The sequence below is a fragment of the Clinocottus analis genome, unplaced genomic scaffold, assembly GCF_023055335.1.
Source record: "Clinocottus analis isolate CAN_PGR_092001 unplaced genomic scaffold, fCliAna1.0.p SCAF_7, whole genome shotgun sequence".
Taxonomy (NCBI): Eukaryota; Metazoa; Chordata; class Actinopteri; order Perciformes; family Cottidae; genus Clinocottus; species Clinocottus analis.
The window spans coordinates 306150-323242 of NW_027176229.1; the positions used below are offsets into that span (position 1 = coordinate 306150).

Consider the following 17093-nt stretch of genomic DNA (forward strand, 5'->3'; position numbering starts at 1 on the left):
AATTTGATCATGGTTGACAAGATCTCCAAATGCGTAGTACACTGTGCGTTGTCTTGTTTGCAATCATGGCCACTCAACCAGAAAGTAACAGTAATGTATATAGGCCAGATAAACGCCCAAGAAAAAAAACATATGATTGACGTGAGATCCAGCTAATCACTGCGCAGAGAAGGTGGGATTTCCGGTGACATTGACAAATCATCAATGGCGATAGAAGAAAAACTTTAACTAGTCAGCAAAACAACAGCCAGGGGGAGTGAACTTTCCGACAGCAGTCATATTTTGAAGAAACATTACAATATATTTCATCTAATTGTGTGGCGTTACAGTTCAGCCAAAAGGTAAATCGCCCAACGGCGCTTCATCCGTGTTAAAGAGCGACATGTAGCGGCTCGACATTCAGCTAAATGTCCAAACTTCCTCAAACGGACAGTTTGCTGGCTGAAGGCTCTGTACTCGGGAGCTAGCTAGCTAGCTGCTATGCTAGCTAACCGACGTTAGCTCAGTTCCACAACGTTTGGTCGAAGCAGACGACCTTAAAGCTCCTCGGTGTTTAGTCCTGAGCGTCTAAATGTAACATGATAAGGGAATTTGTTGGTCTTTTAAGATATCGCACAGGTCGCTTGACTTTCATCGACACATTGTTTTTTGTGTGTTGCCTGCTTGCCTGGCTGTATGCATGTCCGTGATGGCCACCATGATCCAATCAGAGTTATCGTTAGTTCTACGATGAGATGGACGATGTTTGTACCTCCTGCATCTGGCTGTGTGTGATTTGCTGGGAATTGGGTGACATTCGTCGTAATTGTGTCGCTGACCACGTCCCATGTACAAAATCTTTCACATTGAGTGGGAAATGATGTGACGCTCGTGAGTTAAACAACGTTATGTTATCATATTATTATTGTGTGCATTCGGGCACCACCGGTGGCAATGGCTGTGAGCTTTGACAGCAGGAAGTGACAGCCTGACAGAGGATGGACAGATGTGCAGTGATGGAGTGGAAGACGGGCGGTTGTTTACATTGCAAGGCTTGCAGTTCACGTGCTCGATGCAGGCAATATGTTTGTTGTGAAATGTGTCAAGCCACACTGACTATGATTTACATATATTTGGGGGATTTGCGCCTTTTATTGGCAGAGAAGGGAGAGACATGCTTGAGTTATTAATAACGAATTTATTTATCATCGATTGTTTATTCATTCAGATAAGATAAGATAAAAGAAGATATTCCTTTATTAGTCCCTCAGTGGGGAAATCCCAGGATTGCAACAGCACTGCTCACAAGTAAATAAGATTTAATAATAATAATCAAGTAATATAAAATAAACAGTAGAACGGTAACACAATTAAACATTTGCAGTAAAAATACTATTAAGTATACAGATGGAATAAAAATATACAGATGACCAACACTACATATTAATACACTAGATATTAATACTGGCCACTTCGACAATTTGTTGAGCAAGTAAACAGGTTATTGTTGTTTGTATTGATTTATGCCTGTGCTTTAAGCAGAACTCCATTTTATAGATTAAAGATGCCATCTGCTTTGTATTCCCTCAAAAGGGCAAGCTCAGCACCATTATATAAAAACTATAAATAATCTATTATCACCACTCAATTAAATATATTTAGATATGCAATGATGATGATGACATGTGTACACATTGATGCTATCTAATGTCTAGTCTCTGGAGTCAACCGACACATCCAACACATTGTTGGTAAAATATATATACGCGCCTAATGTTATACATGCAACAGAAATAGGAGGACATATAAAGTGTATTATTGTCCAGTGAAGCAGCTGTGTGATAAAGAGTTTCTTTTTTTATAATAAGAATAATCTTTATTTAATATATTTCAACTCAAAAAGACATGAGCATGTTATGGTTGACCTTTTCATTGTTTTGATAGCTTTGAAATTGTCTCTCCTCTCTCTCCTCCCTCCCCGAAGCTGTCTGGTATGCTCCCAGCGGTCCAGTAGATGTCCACCCCTTCAGACACGTCAGGTGGTATGTCACATCCTGGACCTTCTCCGGGGGCTGGTCTATCCCCGGGGCCCATCTTGGGCCCCAGCCCCGGACCGGACCCCTCACCAGGCTCTGTTCACAGTATGATGGGACCTAGTCCTGGACCTGGAACACCCAATGCACCTCATGGCATGCAGGGACAAAGTGAATATTCTCAGGACGGCATGTATCCTATGCACAAGGTACAGTGTGCTGTGAAGTCTCTCACATTGTTATCCAACTGCCACTGTGACTCTCGGTTACCAAAATCTACATACCACTCAACAGATTACCATTGTTGTGTTTTTTTTGGGATGTGTGTAAAGCAAATCCAGCTGCCACTTGCATATTTTACCAGCATTTGACTAAGCTCTTGCTAAATGACAATGTTCTAGTTATTTTATAACTCTTTGATGTATTGGTGTTTATGACAAAATGGTTAGACTGTATTTGTCACCTTTTAATAAAAATAAAAAAAAAAGAAAACCAAGCCTACAAGCAGCTATATATCTCTGTTAGAGTGTTTTCACAATATTGATAAATACACAGCCAGTTTCTAGTAAATCTCTTTAGCCCTTGATCGACTTTGTCAAAGATGTGACTTACAATGAATAGAAAAGAAAAAAAAGTGGTTTAGCTCTGTGCAAGCGGTAATTGAGTCATTTCAATTACATTTTCTATTCAATGTTCTTGGTGTGCCCTGATATCACATCCCATTTGCTTTCAAGGGCTTTACAGTCTGTACAAGCAAACAATGTCGTCTTGTCCTCGGCCCGGTCGCATCCTTTATTATGTGGAATGATTTGAAGACACTCCTCAGTGGTTGTTTCTTCTATTTCATGGTTGCATTAGAGATTACAGTTTGGGGTGAAAATGCGTCGTATACAATGACTGAATCTGGATCTTTTTCTGCTTTCAGACCATGGAGGGGATGAATGAGAAGACCATGGCAGAAGCGATGCACTTTGGCCACATGAAAGGTGTGGGGATGAGATCTCTGCATAGTGGTATGGGGCCTCCACAGAGCCCGATGGACCAGCACAGCCAAGGTATTTATTTTTCTCAGTAGCATCAGAAACTCTGTCACTTAAAACAATCCATCTTCACAGTTTGCATATATCTCCAGACATAACAAGGCCAACCAAATTGTGATTATTCCTCCACGTACTGTGGAATATATTCTCATAAAAATGGGATTCTGTCTTGGTAATAATCTTTTTCAACACCGTAGATTTATTTTACAATCTCTTCGTCGCCGCCGACCGCTTTAAGGGTACTAATGTCAATTTTGGTTCTGTAAAAACCTTTAAAAAAAAAAACCCAACAACTGTTCCCTCCTCTACTGTAGGATACATATCCCCCCATCCATCCCCCATGGGTGTACATGAACATGCATCTAGTCCCATGTCAGGAGGTAGGGGACCCACACCGCCCCACATGCCTCCCTCCCAGTCGGGCCCCATGATGCCCATGGACCCCCAGTCAGCCGCGCCCAACATGTCCAACATGAGCCAGCAGGGCCGGGGACCTTCTGCCTTCAGTCCGGTCCAGCTGCAGCAGCTCAGAGCTCAGATCCTGGCCTACAAGATCCTGGGCCGTGGGCAACCCCTGCCTGATAACCTCCAACTAGCTGTTCAGGGAAAGAGGAGTCTACCCACAATGCAACAGCAACAACAGCAGCAGCAGCAGCAGCAGCAGCAGGCAGCTGGTGCCAGCCCTTACAACAGGCCTCCAGGTAAGAAGACACAGTAATACAAATTGGTTCATTAGATTTCTTTTTGTGTGACTTTGTGATCCAATGCAGCAGAATCTGTACACACTCGACACTTCAATGTGGCTGGCGCTAAGTTCCAACCTTAGCGCTTGCTCGATGACAATGTTCTAGTTATTGTATAACTCTTTGATGTCTTCAGCAGGCTTTGTTGTTACAGTTTAGTTTTAACAAGACACTTGTTGCAAGAGCCAGACCGATGTGTCAACCAATATTGGTTTATTGCAGATAAATTAGATTAGAATGTAATCAAATTTACATTTTTTCAACTTTGCCCAGCCCTAATATCTATGTGTATATCTATATCTATCTATATCTATCTATATCTATCTCTCTCTCTCTCTCTCTCTCCCTCTCTCTCTCTCTCTCTCTCTCTCTCTCTCTCTCTCTCTCTCTCTCTCTCTCTCTATATATATATATATATATATATATATATATATATATATATATATATATATATATATATATATATATATAAAATGAATAACTATTCACAGACATGAAAAGGTTAATAGTTTAACTGTATTTGACTTGCAACGTGCTATCTCTGCTTGAGGATAAAAGCCCTCTTGCATCTTTCCGTGAACAGAATCCTCTTCGTTTGTTAACACTTTTGTAAAGTCTTTTAATCTGAAATAGTTGCCAGAAAAGGTTGTGGAAGATGCATTTAGTTGCACGGCTCGATGAATGAATAGATTACAAGCTTCTTATTGTGGATTTTTTCTTTACTTTTTTTTCTTACCGTACCTTTTTATTCTGTCTAAAGTACGTATAAAAGACCTTCATGATGAAATGAAATGAAACATTCTGACATCACTCAAGACAAAGTCTCTGCTGTAAGGAGAGCTGGCAGCAGCATCAATGCTGCCTTTTGTGGACACCACCAGCATATTTAGACATCAATTTATCTGCTGATATTTTTACACTTAGTTGAATAAATGATCAGAACATTGATTAAAGGCCCATAATAACAATCATAATAACTTAGAGTCCAAGTTGACATATTTAAATAACTTGTTTTGTCCGACCAACAGTTCAAAAACTAAACTTATTCAGGTTGCAGTGATATAAAACGTAGAAAAGCAGTGAACTATTCAACAAAAAACACTTTTGTAAACTGCAACTACCGTCACACGCTCATAATATGTTTGTAAGTTCACAGCAGAATTAATTAAAGTCTGAATTGTTATTGTGTTGAAAGGTATGCCCATGGCTCCTTTGGGTGGCCCCCAATCCAGTCCCTGCCCGACCCCAATCATGCAAGGACACATTCAAAGCGCAGGACCCAAGCCTTGGTCCGATGGTGAGTACTGAATACATGTAGAGTTAATTCAGCAGGCTGCATTACCTTTTGATTTACAATGCAGCTTTTCACACCACACACTTATCATCTAATGTCTGAGGGAGAGACTAAGCGGGCTGCACCCAGCTGTTTGATGTGTACTCTTACATCAGAATCTCTTTGAGAGGAGACCAAAGTGAATCACTTTGAAGCCCCAGGGGATGGTGTGGGAAGATACTGCGAACTGAGGCTGATGTTTTAAAAACACCGTGTGACAGGACGCCACTTTTGCTTTCTGCTGCAACGAGGGAAACGATTTGAATATGTTCATCGCCAGCTGATGGGCAACTGCAGTTTTCTCTCAAAGCTCACGTTGACGAATATGATACATGTGATATAATATAATACTGTAACTCAATTTCCATTTTGGGAAAATATATTGACAAGGCTAAATTACCAGTAGGATGAATCAAAAAAAGAAATGATCCAGTTCTTTTTCATAATGCAGCTTTTTTTAAGTTTTATTTTCTCATGTTTTTGTATTCAAAATGTTTTCTTTGATTACTAAGCTTTTGAAGTACATTTTTATTTTTTTAGAAATGTTACTTATAAACATTTGACTTTTTGCGTAAGTTCTCTGCTGGAAAATCGTTAAAATTAAACAATTGATCCAAAAATATTGAATTAATTGAGAATCGTCCCAGTTGTCTGTAGCTCTCTAAACATACTAGCACAGTGTTCACCCAGGTCTCCTGCCTCACAAGCGGTACCTATAGACTTACACCTGCGTCACGTTTTCCATGTGATGAAAGCACATACAGCGCCTTCATATCCAGGAAAAGTCCCTCCCTGTTAACTTTTTTTTTTTACAGGGAACCCGTAAATGTACAAATTGTAATAGCAGTCTGCTGCTTTAACGAATGGATCAGGTATCTTTACTGATTATGACATCATTAAAGATACCTTTTTAAAGTGGCTATATGGGAACGATGCTGTGAATGTGTTCTGTCTCGTGGCTTCAGGGAGATATTGTTCTGTCTTTAACATATTCCACCCAGCGGGTACAGTCTGACAGTAAAGTAAAACAAATTTTTACATTTTTAAAGTGCATAAATGTTTTGTGAAAAATCTGAAAAAGTCAATAAAGATACAAATGGAATAAAAAACAAAACTCATCTCCCACTGAGGCCAATTTACAAGTGAAGAAATATGGTTTTAACGATTAATTGCTGCTGGATGGAAAATTGGTCCCAAGTGAGGGAACCAACCCAGCAAAGATATCTACGTCTGAAACATCATTCACCTCGGAGTGAAAAGACAGAGAGAGAAACTCTTTCAGAGTCAGGTGTAAGAGAGGAAAGGCCAGCAACGGTTACATGTAGGTGTCTGATGACTAAAGTTCTTGTTTCACTGAATTGTAACTGGTTATTTAAAACAGTTTAATTAAAAAACAAATGATGAACCTTCCCACCTGTGTGGGTGTGACCAAAGTGATTATGATCGGAAAGAAGGGGGAAAAAACAGCAATAATAACTGCGATAATGCCATGAATCATTGGTGTCAAAATATGATTGTTTCGTGATTCTCATGAAGTCTGTATCGATATGGCCTCCTGCGAGATGACCCACTCACTCACCGAGTCTTTTCGGTCTCCAGGTCCGGGCGGTGACAATCAAGCCGGCGCTCAGAAGCACCTCACCCCGGTCGCCGGCGGACGGCCGTCCCCCGCCCCTCCCCAGGCCTCGGCGCTGCCCGTCGGGCCCATGGCGGGCGGCTCGGTGGCCCCGCAGCCCCCCGGGCAGCAGCAGCCGTCTCCCATGCTCCAGATGCAGAAGCAGAACCGCGTCACGCCGATCCAGAAGCCGCAGGGCCTGGACCCAGTGGGGATCCTGCAGGAGAGAGAGTACAGGTATTTATCTCCATCGCCCATTGAGATGGAAACACTTCATTTCCATAGAATTCTCAAACTTTACATATACGTTAATTAATTTAATCCTCATCAGTAATTCTATTTTTGTACATTTACAAAGTCATCTGTCAATTCTTGATCTTTTGTTTTGGCCGCTCAACACACTGAAGTTATTATTAACAGCCTTTAGTTAAACTTAGCCCAAAACATCACACGCATGTCTCGGTTGTAATCATCACAAATTGTTAAAAAATGTCAACCACTTTTCTTTATGCTTATTAGCGGGCGATATTTCATCTATTTAAGATGTCCCTAAGACTGAAACAGCCAACGAACAAATACTTTTTGGTTTTTAACTCTGTTGAAATAATTTAAAGTTAAAATCCAAAGTGATAGAGCGAACACAGTGCTGCACATAGAAAAGTGCATTCACAGATTGTATTTCTCGTTGCGTATGTTCTATAACCGCGGTTCTTTAATTCGAGATTCGATGCAGCATGTGCATCAAGGAATCTGGTATTTCTCTCCAACATGAAACGTTTTTTCCTCCATTAATCAGATAAACCACCGTCGAACCATGTAGCTGATATATCCTGTCCTTAATTGTGTTAACTCCGTCTTGAACAGTGACTGACGTTTTGCACAAGTGTTGTACCACCTATCAAGAGTGAACAGCAAGTGTAAAGTCAAGTAGTCTGTTGGAGCGCTGCGTGGTCTCTCTGACTGATATCTGCTGCAGCATCAGCCCACAGGCTGAATCTTTTCATTTTTTCGTTGGCCGAGAGACGTTCGGCGCCCATTACAGCCGACCTCGCCGCCACCCGTCTGTCCAATTAGACCGACTGTGAAACTGGTGTAATTTAACGTTCATTGAGTTTATTGATGAACATCTAATGCTCCCTGACAGTTGAGCGATCGACACAACAAAGTCGGCGCTAATTAATTTTGATCCAGTTTTGCTTAGGCGCGTGAAGGTGAGGATGAGCTCATGAGAATACTACAATGTACTACAATCTACGCACCGTTTAGTATCTCTGCATGGATTCTGCACTTTCTTTAAACCGCTTTCGATGACAAAAATTCTGAGCGTTGAATTGAATTGAAACAATGGAAACGATGGAAACAAAGCAAACAACGTGCCGTTGATTTCCACGCGCAGAAACACAAGTGCAGGCCGAGGCTTTTTTTGTTTTAGATGTACAGATATCTCCTCTACTTCTCAGGGGCAACCCCAGAAGAGTCCTGTCCAGTTTAAAAAGAGCCAACATGAACTGGCTGTGTTGCGATAGTACTTCCAATAGTACTCAATAAGGTTCCGTGTGGATCTCATATCAGTACGATACTGCCTCCATATATTTTGGTTTATCGATCTTAAAAAACAATCAGAATGCAACCTTGGTGGAGATTGTGAGGTCTGTCCCGTAGGGCTGTGCAGTATGGCTCAAAATTCATATCCCGTTTTTTTTTAAGATTCTGACGGTGTCACGGTATTTTTTTTGCCGCCAATCGACACATCAGTGTAGTCACCTAGCTGTGCTAAACCAATACATGTGAACAAATAATAAACTAATAAAGACTGCTCGTTAGATCCTTATAACCTCTGCGGAGAAATTGGAGCCAGCGAATCATTAAAAAAATCCTGCCGAGATCAGGTCTCTCAGCTGGCAGCAGAGGGCAAAAATTATGTTTTGTGACTCAGCAACAGTTGTATTCAGAGATTGTCAACTTTCAGTTGTGATTGCTCATCCGCCATTGTTCCCCGTTTGCTGGTGCCAAAATGCATTCTGGGATATTGAGAAACGCGGAAGACACGCCACACAAACAGCTGTTCGCCGCCAAGCTACTTGCCTTTCCCAGCATGCAATTTGGCTGTGTAATTTTGCACCATGACTGAACTTAGAAACCCTGACAGCTAAGTAGCTTCGTCGCGCACTCAGTGTTGAACTGTGAAATGTTAACCTTACTGGCACAGAGCAACAACAGATGTTGTGTCCGTGCACCGGTATGACAGTATGTGAAAAATTCATACGGTAAACAATACTGAAACTGGTATACCGCACAGCTCTACTGTCCCGGCTTGTCCACTGTTGTTACAGTTTGATTTACTGCTGTTGTAACGTTCCTCAGGCTGCAGGCTCGGATCGCACATCGAATCCAAGAACTGGAGAGTTTGCCGGGCTCGCTGTCCCCTGACCTGAGGACCAAAGCCACAGTGGAGCTCAAGGCGCTGCGTCTGCTCAACTTCCAGCGGCAGGTACAAGGCGGTGGTTTTGTTGCTGTTTTATTGATTCACCCAGAATGACTCGCACTTATAGACACATCGACGTTTTCCTCATTGACCCATGACATTGAATACAGACAGCAGGTATTAGTTTTCTGTCCTTTGGTTAATTAAATCAAAAGGAGCCATAACTAGCCTATCCACTTTCAGCTGTATGTAATGCATATTCCAAAATAACTTAATGCGCATCATGTGAGATGTAATTTTTTAATTTGTTACTTCTTGTTATGAAGCTACAGAACGTAATGTCGTGTCATAAGCTGCCGTTTGAGGTTCTCCCAAACATGCACAGTTTGGACAGTGTCGATTGGCGCTAATCTGTGTGCGTGTCTCCAGCTGCGACAGGACGTGGTGGCGTGCATGAGGCGAGACACGACCCTGGAGACGGCCCTCAACTCGAAGGCGTACAGACGCAGCAAGCGGCAGACGCTTAGGGAGGCTCGCATGACCGAGAAGCTGGAGAAGCAGCAGAAGCTGGAGCAGGAGAAGAAGCGCAGGCAGAAGCATCAGGTGAGCAGCGGTTTGTCAAAATGATCCTGTGAAGTCTCAAGAAATATATATATATATATATGTATGTATATATGTGTGTGTGTGTGTGTGTGTGTACAGTGTATATATATGTGTCTATGTTTATGTATACAAATATAAACATGAAGTTGCCATGAATGCCTTGAAAATGACAGAAATCATTAAATCTGACATTTTGTTGCAATTGTGAATCTCTTTAACTTTGAGCTGACATTAATGAAATGTTCACCACATGTTTTCATCAAGCTGCTACAGAAAACATGGAAACAAGACCTCGATCGTCTTATCCCAGTCAAAACAATAATATAGCAGGCGTCATGAAGCTGGAGGCTTGCGCGGCGGCAGCAGCGTCAGAGCCCAAAGCGCTTCGTGATCCTGAGACCTACATGACATCATGCTCACGGAAAGCCTTGGAGGCAATTTCTTTCTGAAATGATAAGAATCTTTATGGTCAAAGATCAACATCAACAATAGCCATAGCTAATTAATATGCCAATTATAACAATTTCTCACACGTGAGTCTGGTTGGGTTAAATATTTGAAGTGATGACATTTTGGACAGACCTGCCACGCTGTCCAAAACAGACATTTAGACCTCTAACAAGTTCTGTGGCTTTGTTTTTTTACAGGAATATCTCAACAGCATCCTGCAGCACGCTAAAGACTTCAAAGAGTACCACCGCTCGATGTCCGGTAAGATGCAGAAGCTCACGCGGGCCGTCGCCAACTGGCACACCAACACGGAGCGGGAGCAGAAGAAGGAGACGGAGAGAATCGAGAAGGAGAGAATGAGGAGGCTCATGGTACGGGGCCTGCAAAATCACACATTATGAGTCATAGGATGTACTTTGACAAGCATCAGATGAGTATATTACAGTTTCACGGTACAAAAGAATAAGAACGGACTGGCCAATCACTGTCACAGTGTTTCCATGAATTTTAAGATGACGTCAAAATGACGTCCTCTAATGTCTCGTTCTGTTCAAAGATATTTACTCTCATGGAGGAAAACGGAGAAGGAAAACCAGAACCTAGAATTAGAGAATCATTGTTTGTTTCTCATTCAAATCGATAAACCAGTTGGCAAATAATTGTTGCGGCTCTATTTCCGTTTTCTTGCAATGAGTTTTACCTGATAAAGAACGTTACAAACTCAATAAGTGCAAAGTGGGGTAGGATCCTTTCCCAGTCAAAGATAATGATCCAAGGCTGCCAGCAAGGCAGTGAGTACAGAGCGTTGATTCGTGCCAGTGACTAGGAAATGATACTTAATGCTAACAAGTCTCTTGCTGATAATCAATGCATTTAAAGGTCAGTTTGTGCTCCAGCATCGGATCGATGCTGGAGCACACCGGAGCTGCTTGGATGTATTCTAGTGCAGACTCACCTGGCTTTGAATGAATATCATCAAGGATGTTTGATGATATTTTTGCCCATTAACTTCCTGTCAACCATACCTGCTCCCCACCACTCAGGCAGAGGACGAGGAAGGCTACAGGAAGCTCATCGACCAGAAGAAAGACAAGCGTCTGGCCTACTTGCTGCAGCAGACGGACGAGTATGTGGCCAACCTCACCACGCTGGTGTACGAACACAAGGCGGCACAGGCCGCCAAGGATAAGAAGAAGAAGAAGAAAAAGAAGGTGGGTCCTCACTTTCTGGCTGTTTTGCCGCATGTGTCACTCGATCACTTGATTTTACAGGAGCTCGACCAATAAAAATAGCAGTAAACGACTTTAGGGTCCAAACACAGTACTCGTGCTCTTTGGCGTCTATCGTTACATAAAGCGAATCCAACCTTTACTCGGGAGCACCGACCGCTATTGAACCGCAAAATGATTTATCGCCTGTAATCCCCCCTAATCTCACGGTTCGTTATTTTGTTTGTTTCAAACGTCTCTCGAGTGACATCGTGAGGGTTTCTGTCAAAGATCGCATTACCTCCTCGCGTTGGAAAAAAGCTTTAAAAATGATCTCAAACTCGAGAGACATTGGCGGGCTGAGGGTACACGCTGCCTCCACGCGTAATCTCACACCGTCTGTCGGGGAGGCGGAACCGATCGACTGGTGTCGTCTTTTGATTGGAACGAACACGTGCACACTCGCGCTTGGTCCGAGATCCCTGACACGGATGTTAGCCGCCGAGCAGGCTCTTTGTGCCACCAATAGACTGTATGTGTAATGAGGACTGTGGGAATAGCACCTACATTTAAAAAATAAAAACAAAAACGGTACCACACATGATGGAGAGCTTCTCCTCGCTCTCTAACAGAGTAATGGAGGAAAGTATGCCGCTATTGAGAAATGACATAACACTGTTCCCTATACACACACACACACATGAACACACACATTGTTCTTATAGAATAACAACTTTTGTGATACAGTCAGGTGAATGCGTTCATGTGTTTGATGTCTAGAAGGTGGATGGAGATGGTGAAGGCACCAGCGCCATTGGACCAGATGGAGAGGTGAGAGGCTGAGCTCTACCTTGTCTTTCCTTTTTTTGTTTTTATTTGTTCCCTCATTTTAGTCTTTTCACATTGTTTGAGCAGTTATAAAGTAGTTACGCGCAACATTGTTATCATATTAATATATATAAGTGTGTCATAAAGAATTGTTTAATTTCCTTGTAAGTTGAATTTGATTGAAAGGTGCATTACAATAAGCATATAATAAAATAATAATAAACACAAATAATAAACATAGTGCAATAATACATTATTATGGTATATAGTATATATTTTATTTGAGGTTATTTACCTATAAAGCGAATGTTGTAGTGGGGACGGTCATGCTCTGCCGCGTGAACCCAAACCTGCACTTTTCTGCTCTGGCAGAAAGACGGATCCCTTGGTGAGGATCCAGTCGGAAGCAGACTCTACCCTGAAGGGTGCTACAACCAAAGCACCTCTTAGGAAATAAATAATGCACCAAGCATAGAATTTAAAGTGTGAAGTGTCTGCTCGTCCTCGCAGCTTTCCTCGTCTCCTAATTGTGTTCTCCCTCCTTTTGAGTCACAAGTGGACACGCTCGCGCCTTGATGGCCAATTTTGGAAGACATATTCACTAATGTTGTTTACCTCTTAAGGGGGCTGTTGAAATCTGAATTGCTGGAATCTAATGAAGATGCTGGTTTTAGCCATTTGAAAAAAAACAAAAAAAAACAATCAGTGAAGCAAGAGCAGAACTGATCAAGCATTGTTTAGTTGAATTTGGAATACAAATGGAAATACAGACACGCAGTTGATTGTCCAGATAATTTAGTCTCATTGTCATATTGATGCCATAGTCAGCCGAGGTTTGTATAAAAAAGCCGCCAGGGTTCAGCAATCAAGTCTGTTTTGTTGGTCTGACATTGTTAACGGTGACTTCAGATTGAGAAAACAACAACATCTATTGTAAATTCATAGTAGGGAACGGATTTGAGACTTTTATCTTTCTTTAACAATTTAGTTCCTTATTATCGGCAGGTAAAACAACAATCAGCAAAGGCTAAAAACACTGTAATTTGTCTGAGGCGGTTCAACGCGAGTTCAGTTTGATCCATCAACGCACATTTCTCCTCTCTGTTTGCCGTGCAGCCGATGGACGACAGCAGCCAAACCAGTGAGCTGCCCGTCAAAGTCATTCAGACCGAGACCGGGAAGGTTTTGCAGGGGACGGAGGCTCCCAAATCCAGCCAGCTGGAGGCCTGGCTGGAGATGAACCCCGGGTGAGGCGACGCACATCACGGCATCGAACCGCTGTTCACTTCGAAACCCAAATACCGTGGCTGCTGTTTGCACCCGACAGCAACCAGAGAATAAATTGCTCGAAAGGAACCTTGGCTAAGTCCCGCCTCTTAAACACGGACTGGCCAATCATAGCGTAGCATTTCCTAACTTACGTTGGCACACCATTATTAATCAATGTGACATGGTGGTTCACTGTAACCCTGTAATCTGTAGACTTTAGCTTCTATCTTTATCTGTTTAAACCTTTTATCAGTTTGACACCTGGATATCTCTATCTATCTATCTATCTATCTATCTATCTATCTATCTATCTATCTATCTATCTATCTATTTATCTATATATCTATATATGTATATATAATTTTAAATGTATTGGCGACCTTACTGCATGCTTCTCTCTGAAACCGCTTTAGTTCCCCCCCCCGCCCCAGATATTAGGTCCTATATATTCAGAGAGTGCTAATGACGTGTGGTCTCGATGGTAACGTAGCTCTGACAGCTTGGTGGAGTAGCAGCTTGGGGCGGGGCTTAGGGTCAGTTAGGTTTTCAGGCAAACTGTGATCTTTAAAATGGTTAGAATCATAAAGCGTGATTTGAGGATTCAGCATCCTAAATGAAGCAGAATGGCCTTTTCGGGGGCCGGCGCTTGTTGAAGGTGTACGTTACGTTTACGTGACGGAGAAGAATTATAGTAACTGTACTTCCTGCTTTCCTCCTTTACAAACAGGTATGAAGTCGCCCCACGGTCGGACAGCGAGGAGAGCGGCTCAGAGTTCGAGGACGAGGTCAGTGACTTGGTGTTTAATGAACTCCGTCCTCTGAGGATTTCAGATCTTCCTCTCTCTCGTTCACTCCTCATGCAAACTGTGAATCTAAAGAGCAACTCCGAACACACAGCCAGTGAACACACACAGCAGAGTCCAGCAGGGGGCTGTAGCTGTATGTACATTGGTGCTGCAGAGCTACGTCTGATTGTTTTCAAACTGTTGTTTTTACATCAAGTGAGCTCTCAGTCATGAGTTATCACCTGTTGCCCTCTCAGGAGGAAGAGGAGGGGGTCAAGGCAGAAGCAGAGGACGAGAAGATAATCGATCCCAATGGAGTGGAAGTGGAAGTGGCGGCTGCCAATCACATTATCGAGTAACGTATTTTATGTTTTTACTTAGATTTACTTGGAAGAGCACCTTTTCTTATCGTCCAGAAATAACCAGTTAGAAATAAAGTTTAAGGTCCAACTCTTAGCTTATTGGAAGTTAAGTTTTCTTTTTTGAATTTCTTTTTATGACAAAGTACTACTTTTAAAAAAAAAGAAAATGAAACATTAGAAGTCCAAAAACATGTTTTTGACCTTGAAACAAAATAAAAGAATCTCCTTCAGATATACCAAGCGGGAGCCCCACGTCTGAGCGACCCGCTCAAAGTTTTTCGACACCAAGATTAAAAGGAAATTAGAATAAAACATTAATAAATAAAGTTTTGTTCGACTTTGTACTACTTGCGAGGAGCTGCGGCTGAACTCCAGCTGAGCCCCCGTTGTCAGACCCAACTACGCCTTGAAGCGATCAATCAACTCCAGAAAGAGCACTCGGGGTGAGAGTGGATTTCAAATGTTCCCTCTTCTTCTTTTCATGTCGCGCACACATTCAGGTCAGCCAAGCAGGATGTGGACGACGAGTACATCATTCCCACCGGACAGACCACCCAGGCGTCGTACTACGGGGTGGCCCACGCCGTCATCGAGAGGGTGGAGAAGCAGTCGACTCTGCTGATCAACGGCACACTGAAACATTACCAGGTACATGCGCATGCACACACACATACATACATGCATGCCTGCACACACACATGCACACATGCATACATGCATACATACATACATACATACATACATACATACATACATACGTATGCACACACACCTGCATGCATACATACATACACACACACACACACACACACACACACACACACACACACACACACACACATTCCCTCAGTTTATAGACTTCTGTAACAGCCTTTTATTATTGCTCACTTTTGAACGGCGGTTGTTTTGGTGGAAAAAAAAATTCAATCTGAAACAAAACACTTTTATTTTTTCACTCCATATAAAAAGAAAAAGGTTAGAGCCTTGTTTTCTCGAATCATCGAGGTTCATTTTTTTTTTCCTTTTTCCAGCGCAGGGTTGCACAATAGAAGTCGTGGCACCTTCACGCAAATTAAAACGTATAAGCTTAACAGCGACAGAGGTTGATTTGCATGGTGCGTTCAAGCTCCACTACGGGCGAAGGAAAATTATGACTCTCATCATGATGAGTTAAATTGTAATCTTGTAAAATTAACTTTTTTGGGGTGAGAAACTTGAATAAATGGAGTTGTGGCGAATAACAACTGTTTACCTATGCGTGCTTTAGATCTGAGTCACATTTAAAAACAACCTTCTGCTCCAACATTGTTTTCCAGAGTGACGCTTCAATCTCGGGTCGGGGCGATAATTCAGTTTGATAATTTATCGTCCGTCGATGGAAGCGCATCGTGATGAACTCATGCGTTGAGATATCGTGATGCACAACCACGTTGTCTAGATCGATAACAAGAAGCTCACACTAAACAAAAAAATACTCCGAAAATCTGCTTATTTTGCAGAAAAGTTCTTAATTAAACGAGCACATCCTCCAGTACTTTTCATTTTTTCAAGTATTTAATTCACAGAGCCGAGTGGTTATTTCAAGTAGACTATTTATTTATCCAACGCTACACTATGATGGATATCGGAGATATTTGGAGAAGATTTGGGCCGGAACACCCGGCCCTACTTTAAACCCAGCTGGACTGTAGCGAGCGGGCATGGCAGTGAGCGATGGGGTGTTGCAGGAGATACGGAACCGGTAATTGGATGCTGCTCACATTTCTTTCCTTTTTCAGTCCGCCTGCAGTCCTGGCACTTCTCTGATTTATGGTGTGCTTGGCTTTAAATGAGATATTGTGACGGCTCCTTGGGGGGAGACTACAGCGATGTGAGCTGTACAATAATTGGATCAATTGTTTGCTCTGCCAACAGCGATCTCTGCAACAAACCTGAATTAATGGACAGAAGTTTTGCATTTTTGTTCACCTGTTTCTCGACAATTTATACCCTCTCCCGGCCTTATTTCTGTAATTTACTCTGTCGTCAGGCATTTCATTAACTAACGTGCAGTTGTTAATTGGGCGGCGTTCTCCTTCTCCGCCTCTGGCGCCCTTTCCCTTTCCCTTTAGTCCACACCGCTTTGCTGATTGTTCTCTGCAGGCGGTAACGCAGTTGATATTTTTGCCACTGCGCTTAAATCCCTTTGGGATATAAAATGACAAAGAGATCGAAGTACGTTTCTAAAATGTGACTGTGAGAAAAGCATTAAGTCAACTCTTTTTAGAAGCAGCAAGAGCAGAGGTCTTTCAGAGTAGGAGGCGAGCAGACACACCGCGGTGGATGCCTGAGAGTCGGCCAAACAAGTGTGATTTGGTTACAGATGCAGTAGTTTCGGGGGATTTTAAAGTCTTTCCACTTTCCCAGAGTCTTAAACTTCT

The 17093-nt window shown here is 42.3% G+C and overlaps 1 protein-coding gene across 2 annotated transcripts in view; it reads left to right on the top strand.

Annotated features, from left to right (window-relative positions):
• Window positions 1-210: 210 nt before the first annotated feature.
• smarca2 (SWI/SNF related, matrix associated, actin dependent regulator of chromatin, subfamily a, member 2) overlaps window positions 211-17093 on the top strand; it is a 45285-nt gene continuing 28402 nt past the window's right edge. Inside the window, exons 1-15 of one of the 2 annotated variants that reach the window (XM_068604508.1) lie at window positions 211-341; window positions 1964-2221; window positions 2938-3067; window positions 3367-3753; window positions 4991-5092; window positions 6728-6980; window positions 9108-9234; window positions 9598-9771; window positions 10419-10592; window positions 11265-11432; window positions 12210-12260; window positions 13374-13504; window positions 14254-14311; window positions 14569-14666; window positions 15174-15321. In XM_068604508.1, coding sequence (XP_068460609.1) covers window positions 1994-2221; window positions 2938-3067; window positions 3367-3753; window positions 4991-5092; window positions 6728-6980; window positions 9108-9234; window positions 9598-9771; window positions 10419-10592; window positions 11265-11432; window positions 12210-12260; window positions 13374-13504; window positions 14254-14311; window positions 14569-14666; window positions 15174-15321 — 2229 coding nt within the window. In that variant the 5' untranslated portion in view covers window positions 211-341; window positions 1964-1993. Of the gene's footprint in view, window positions 342-1963; window positions 2222-2937; window positions 3068-3366; window positions 3754-4990; window positions 5093-6727; window positions 6981-9107; window positions 9235-9597; window positions 9772-10418; window positions 10593-11264; window positions 11433-12209; window positions 12261-12962; window positions 13091-13373; window positions 13505-14253; window positions 14312-14568; window positions 14667-15173; window positions 15322-17093 lie in introns of those variants that run through there. The other variant, XM_068604509.1, reaches the window with a different exon arrangement.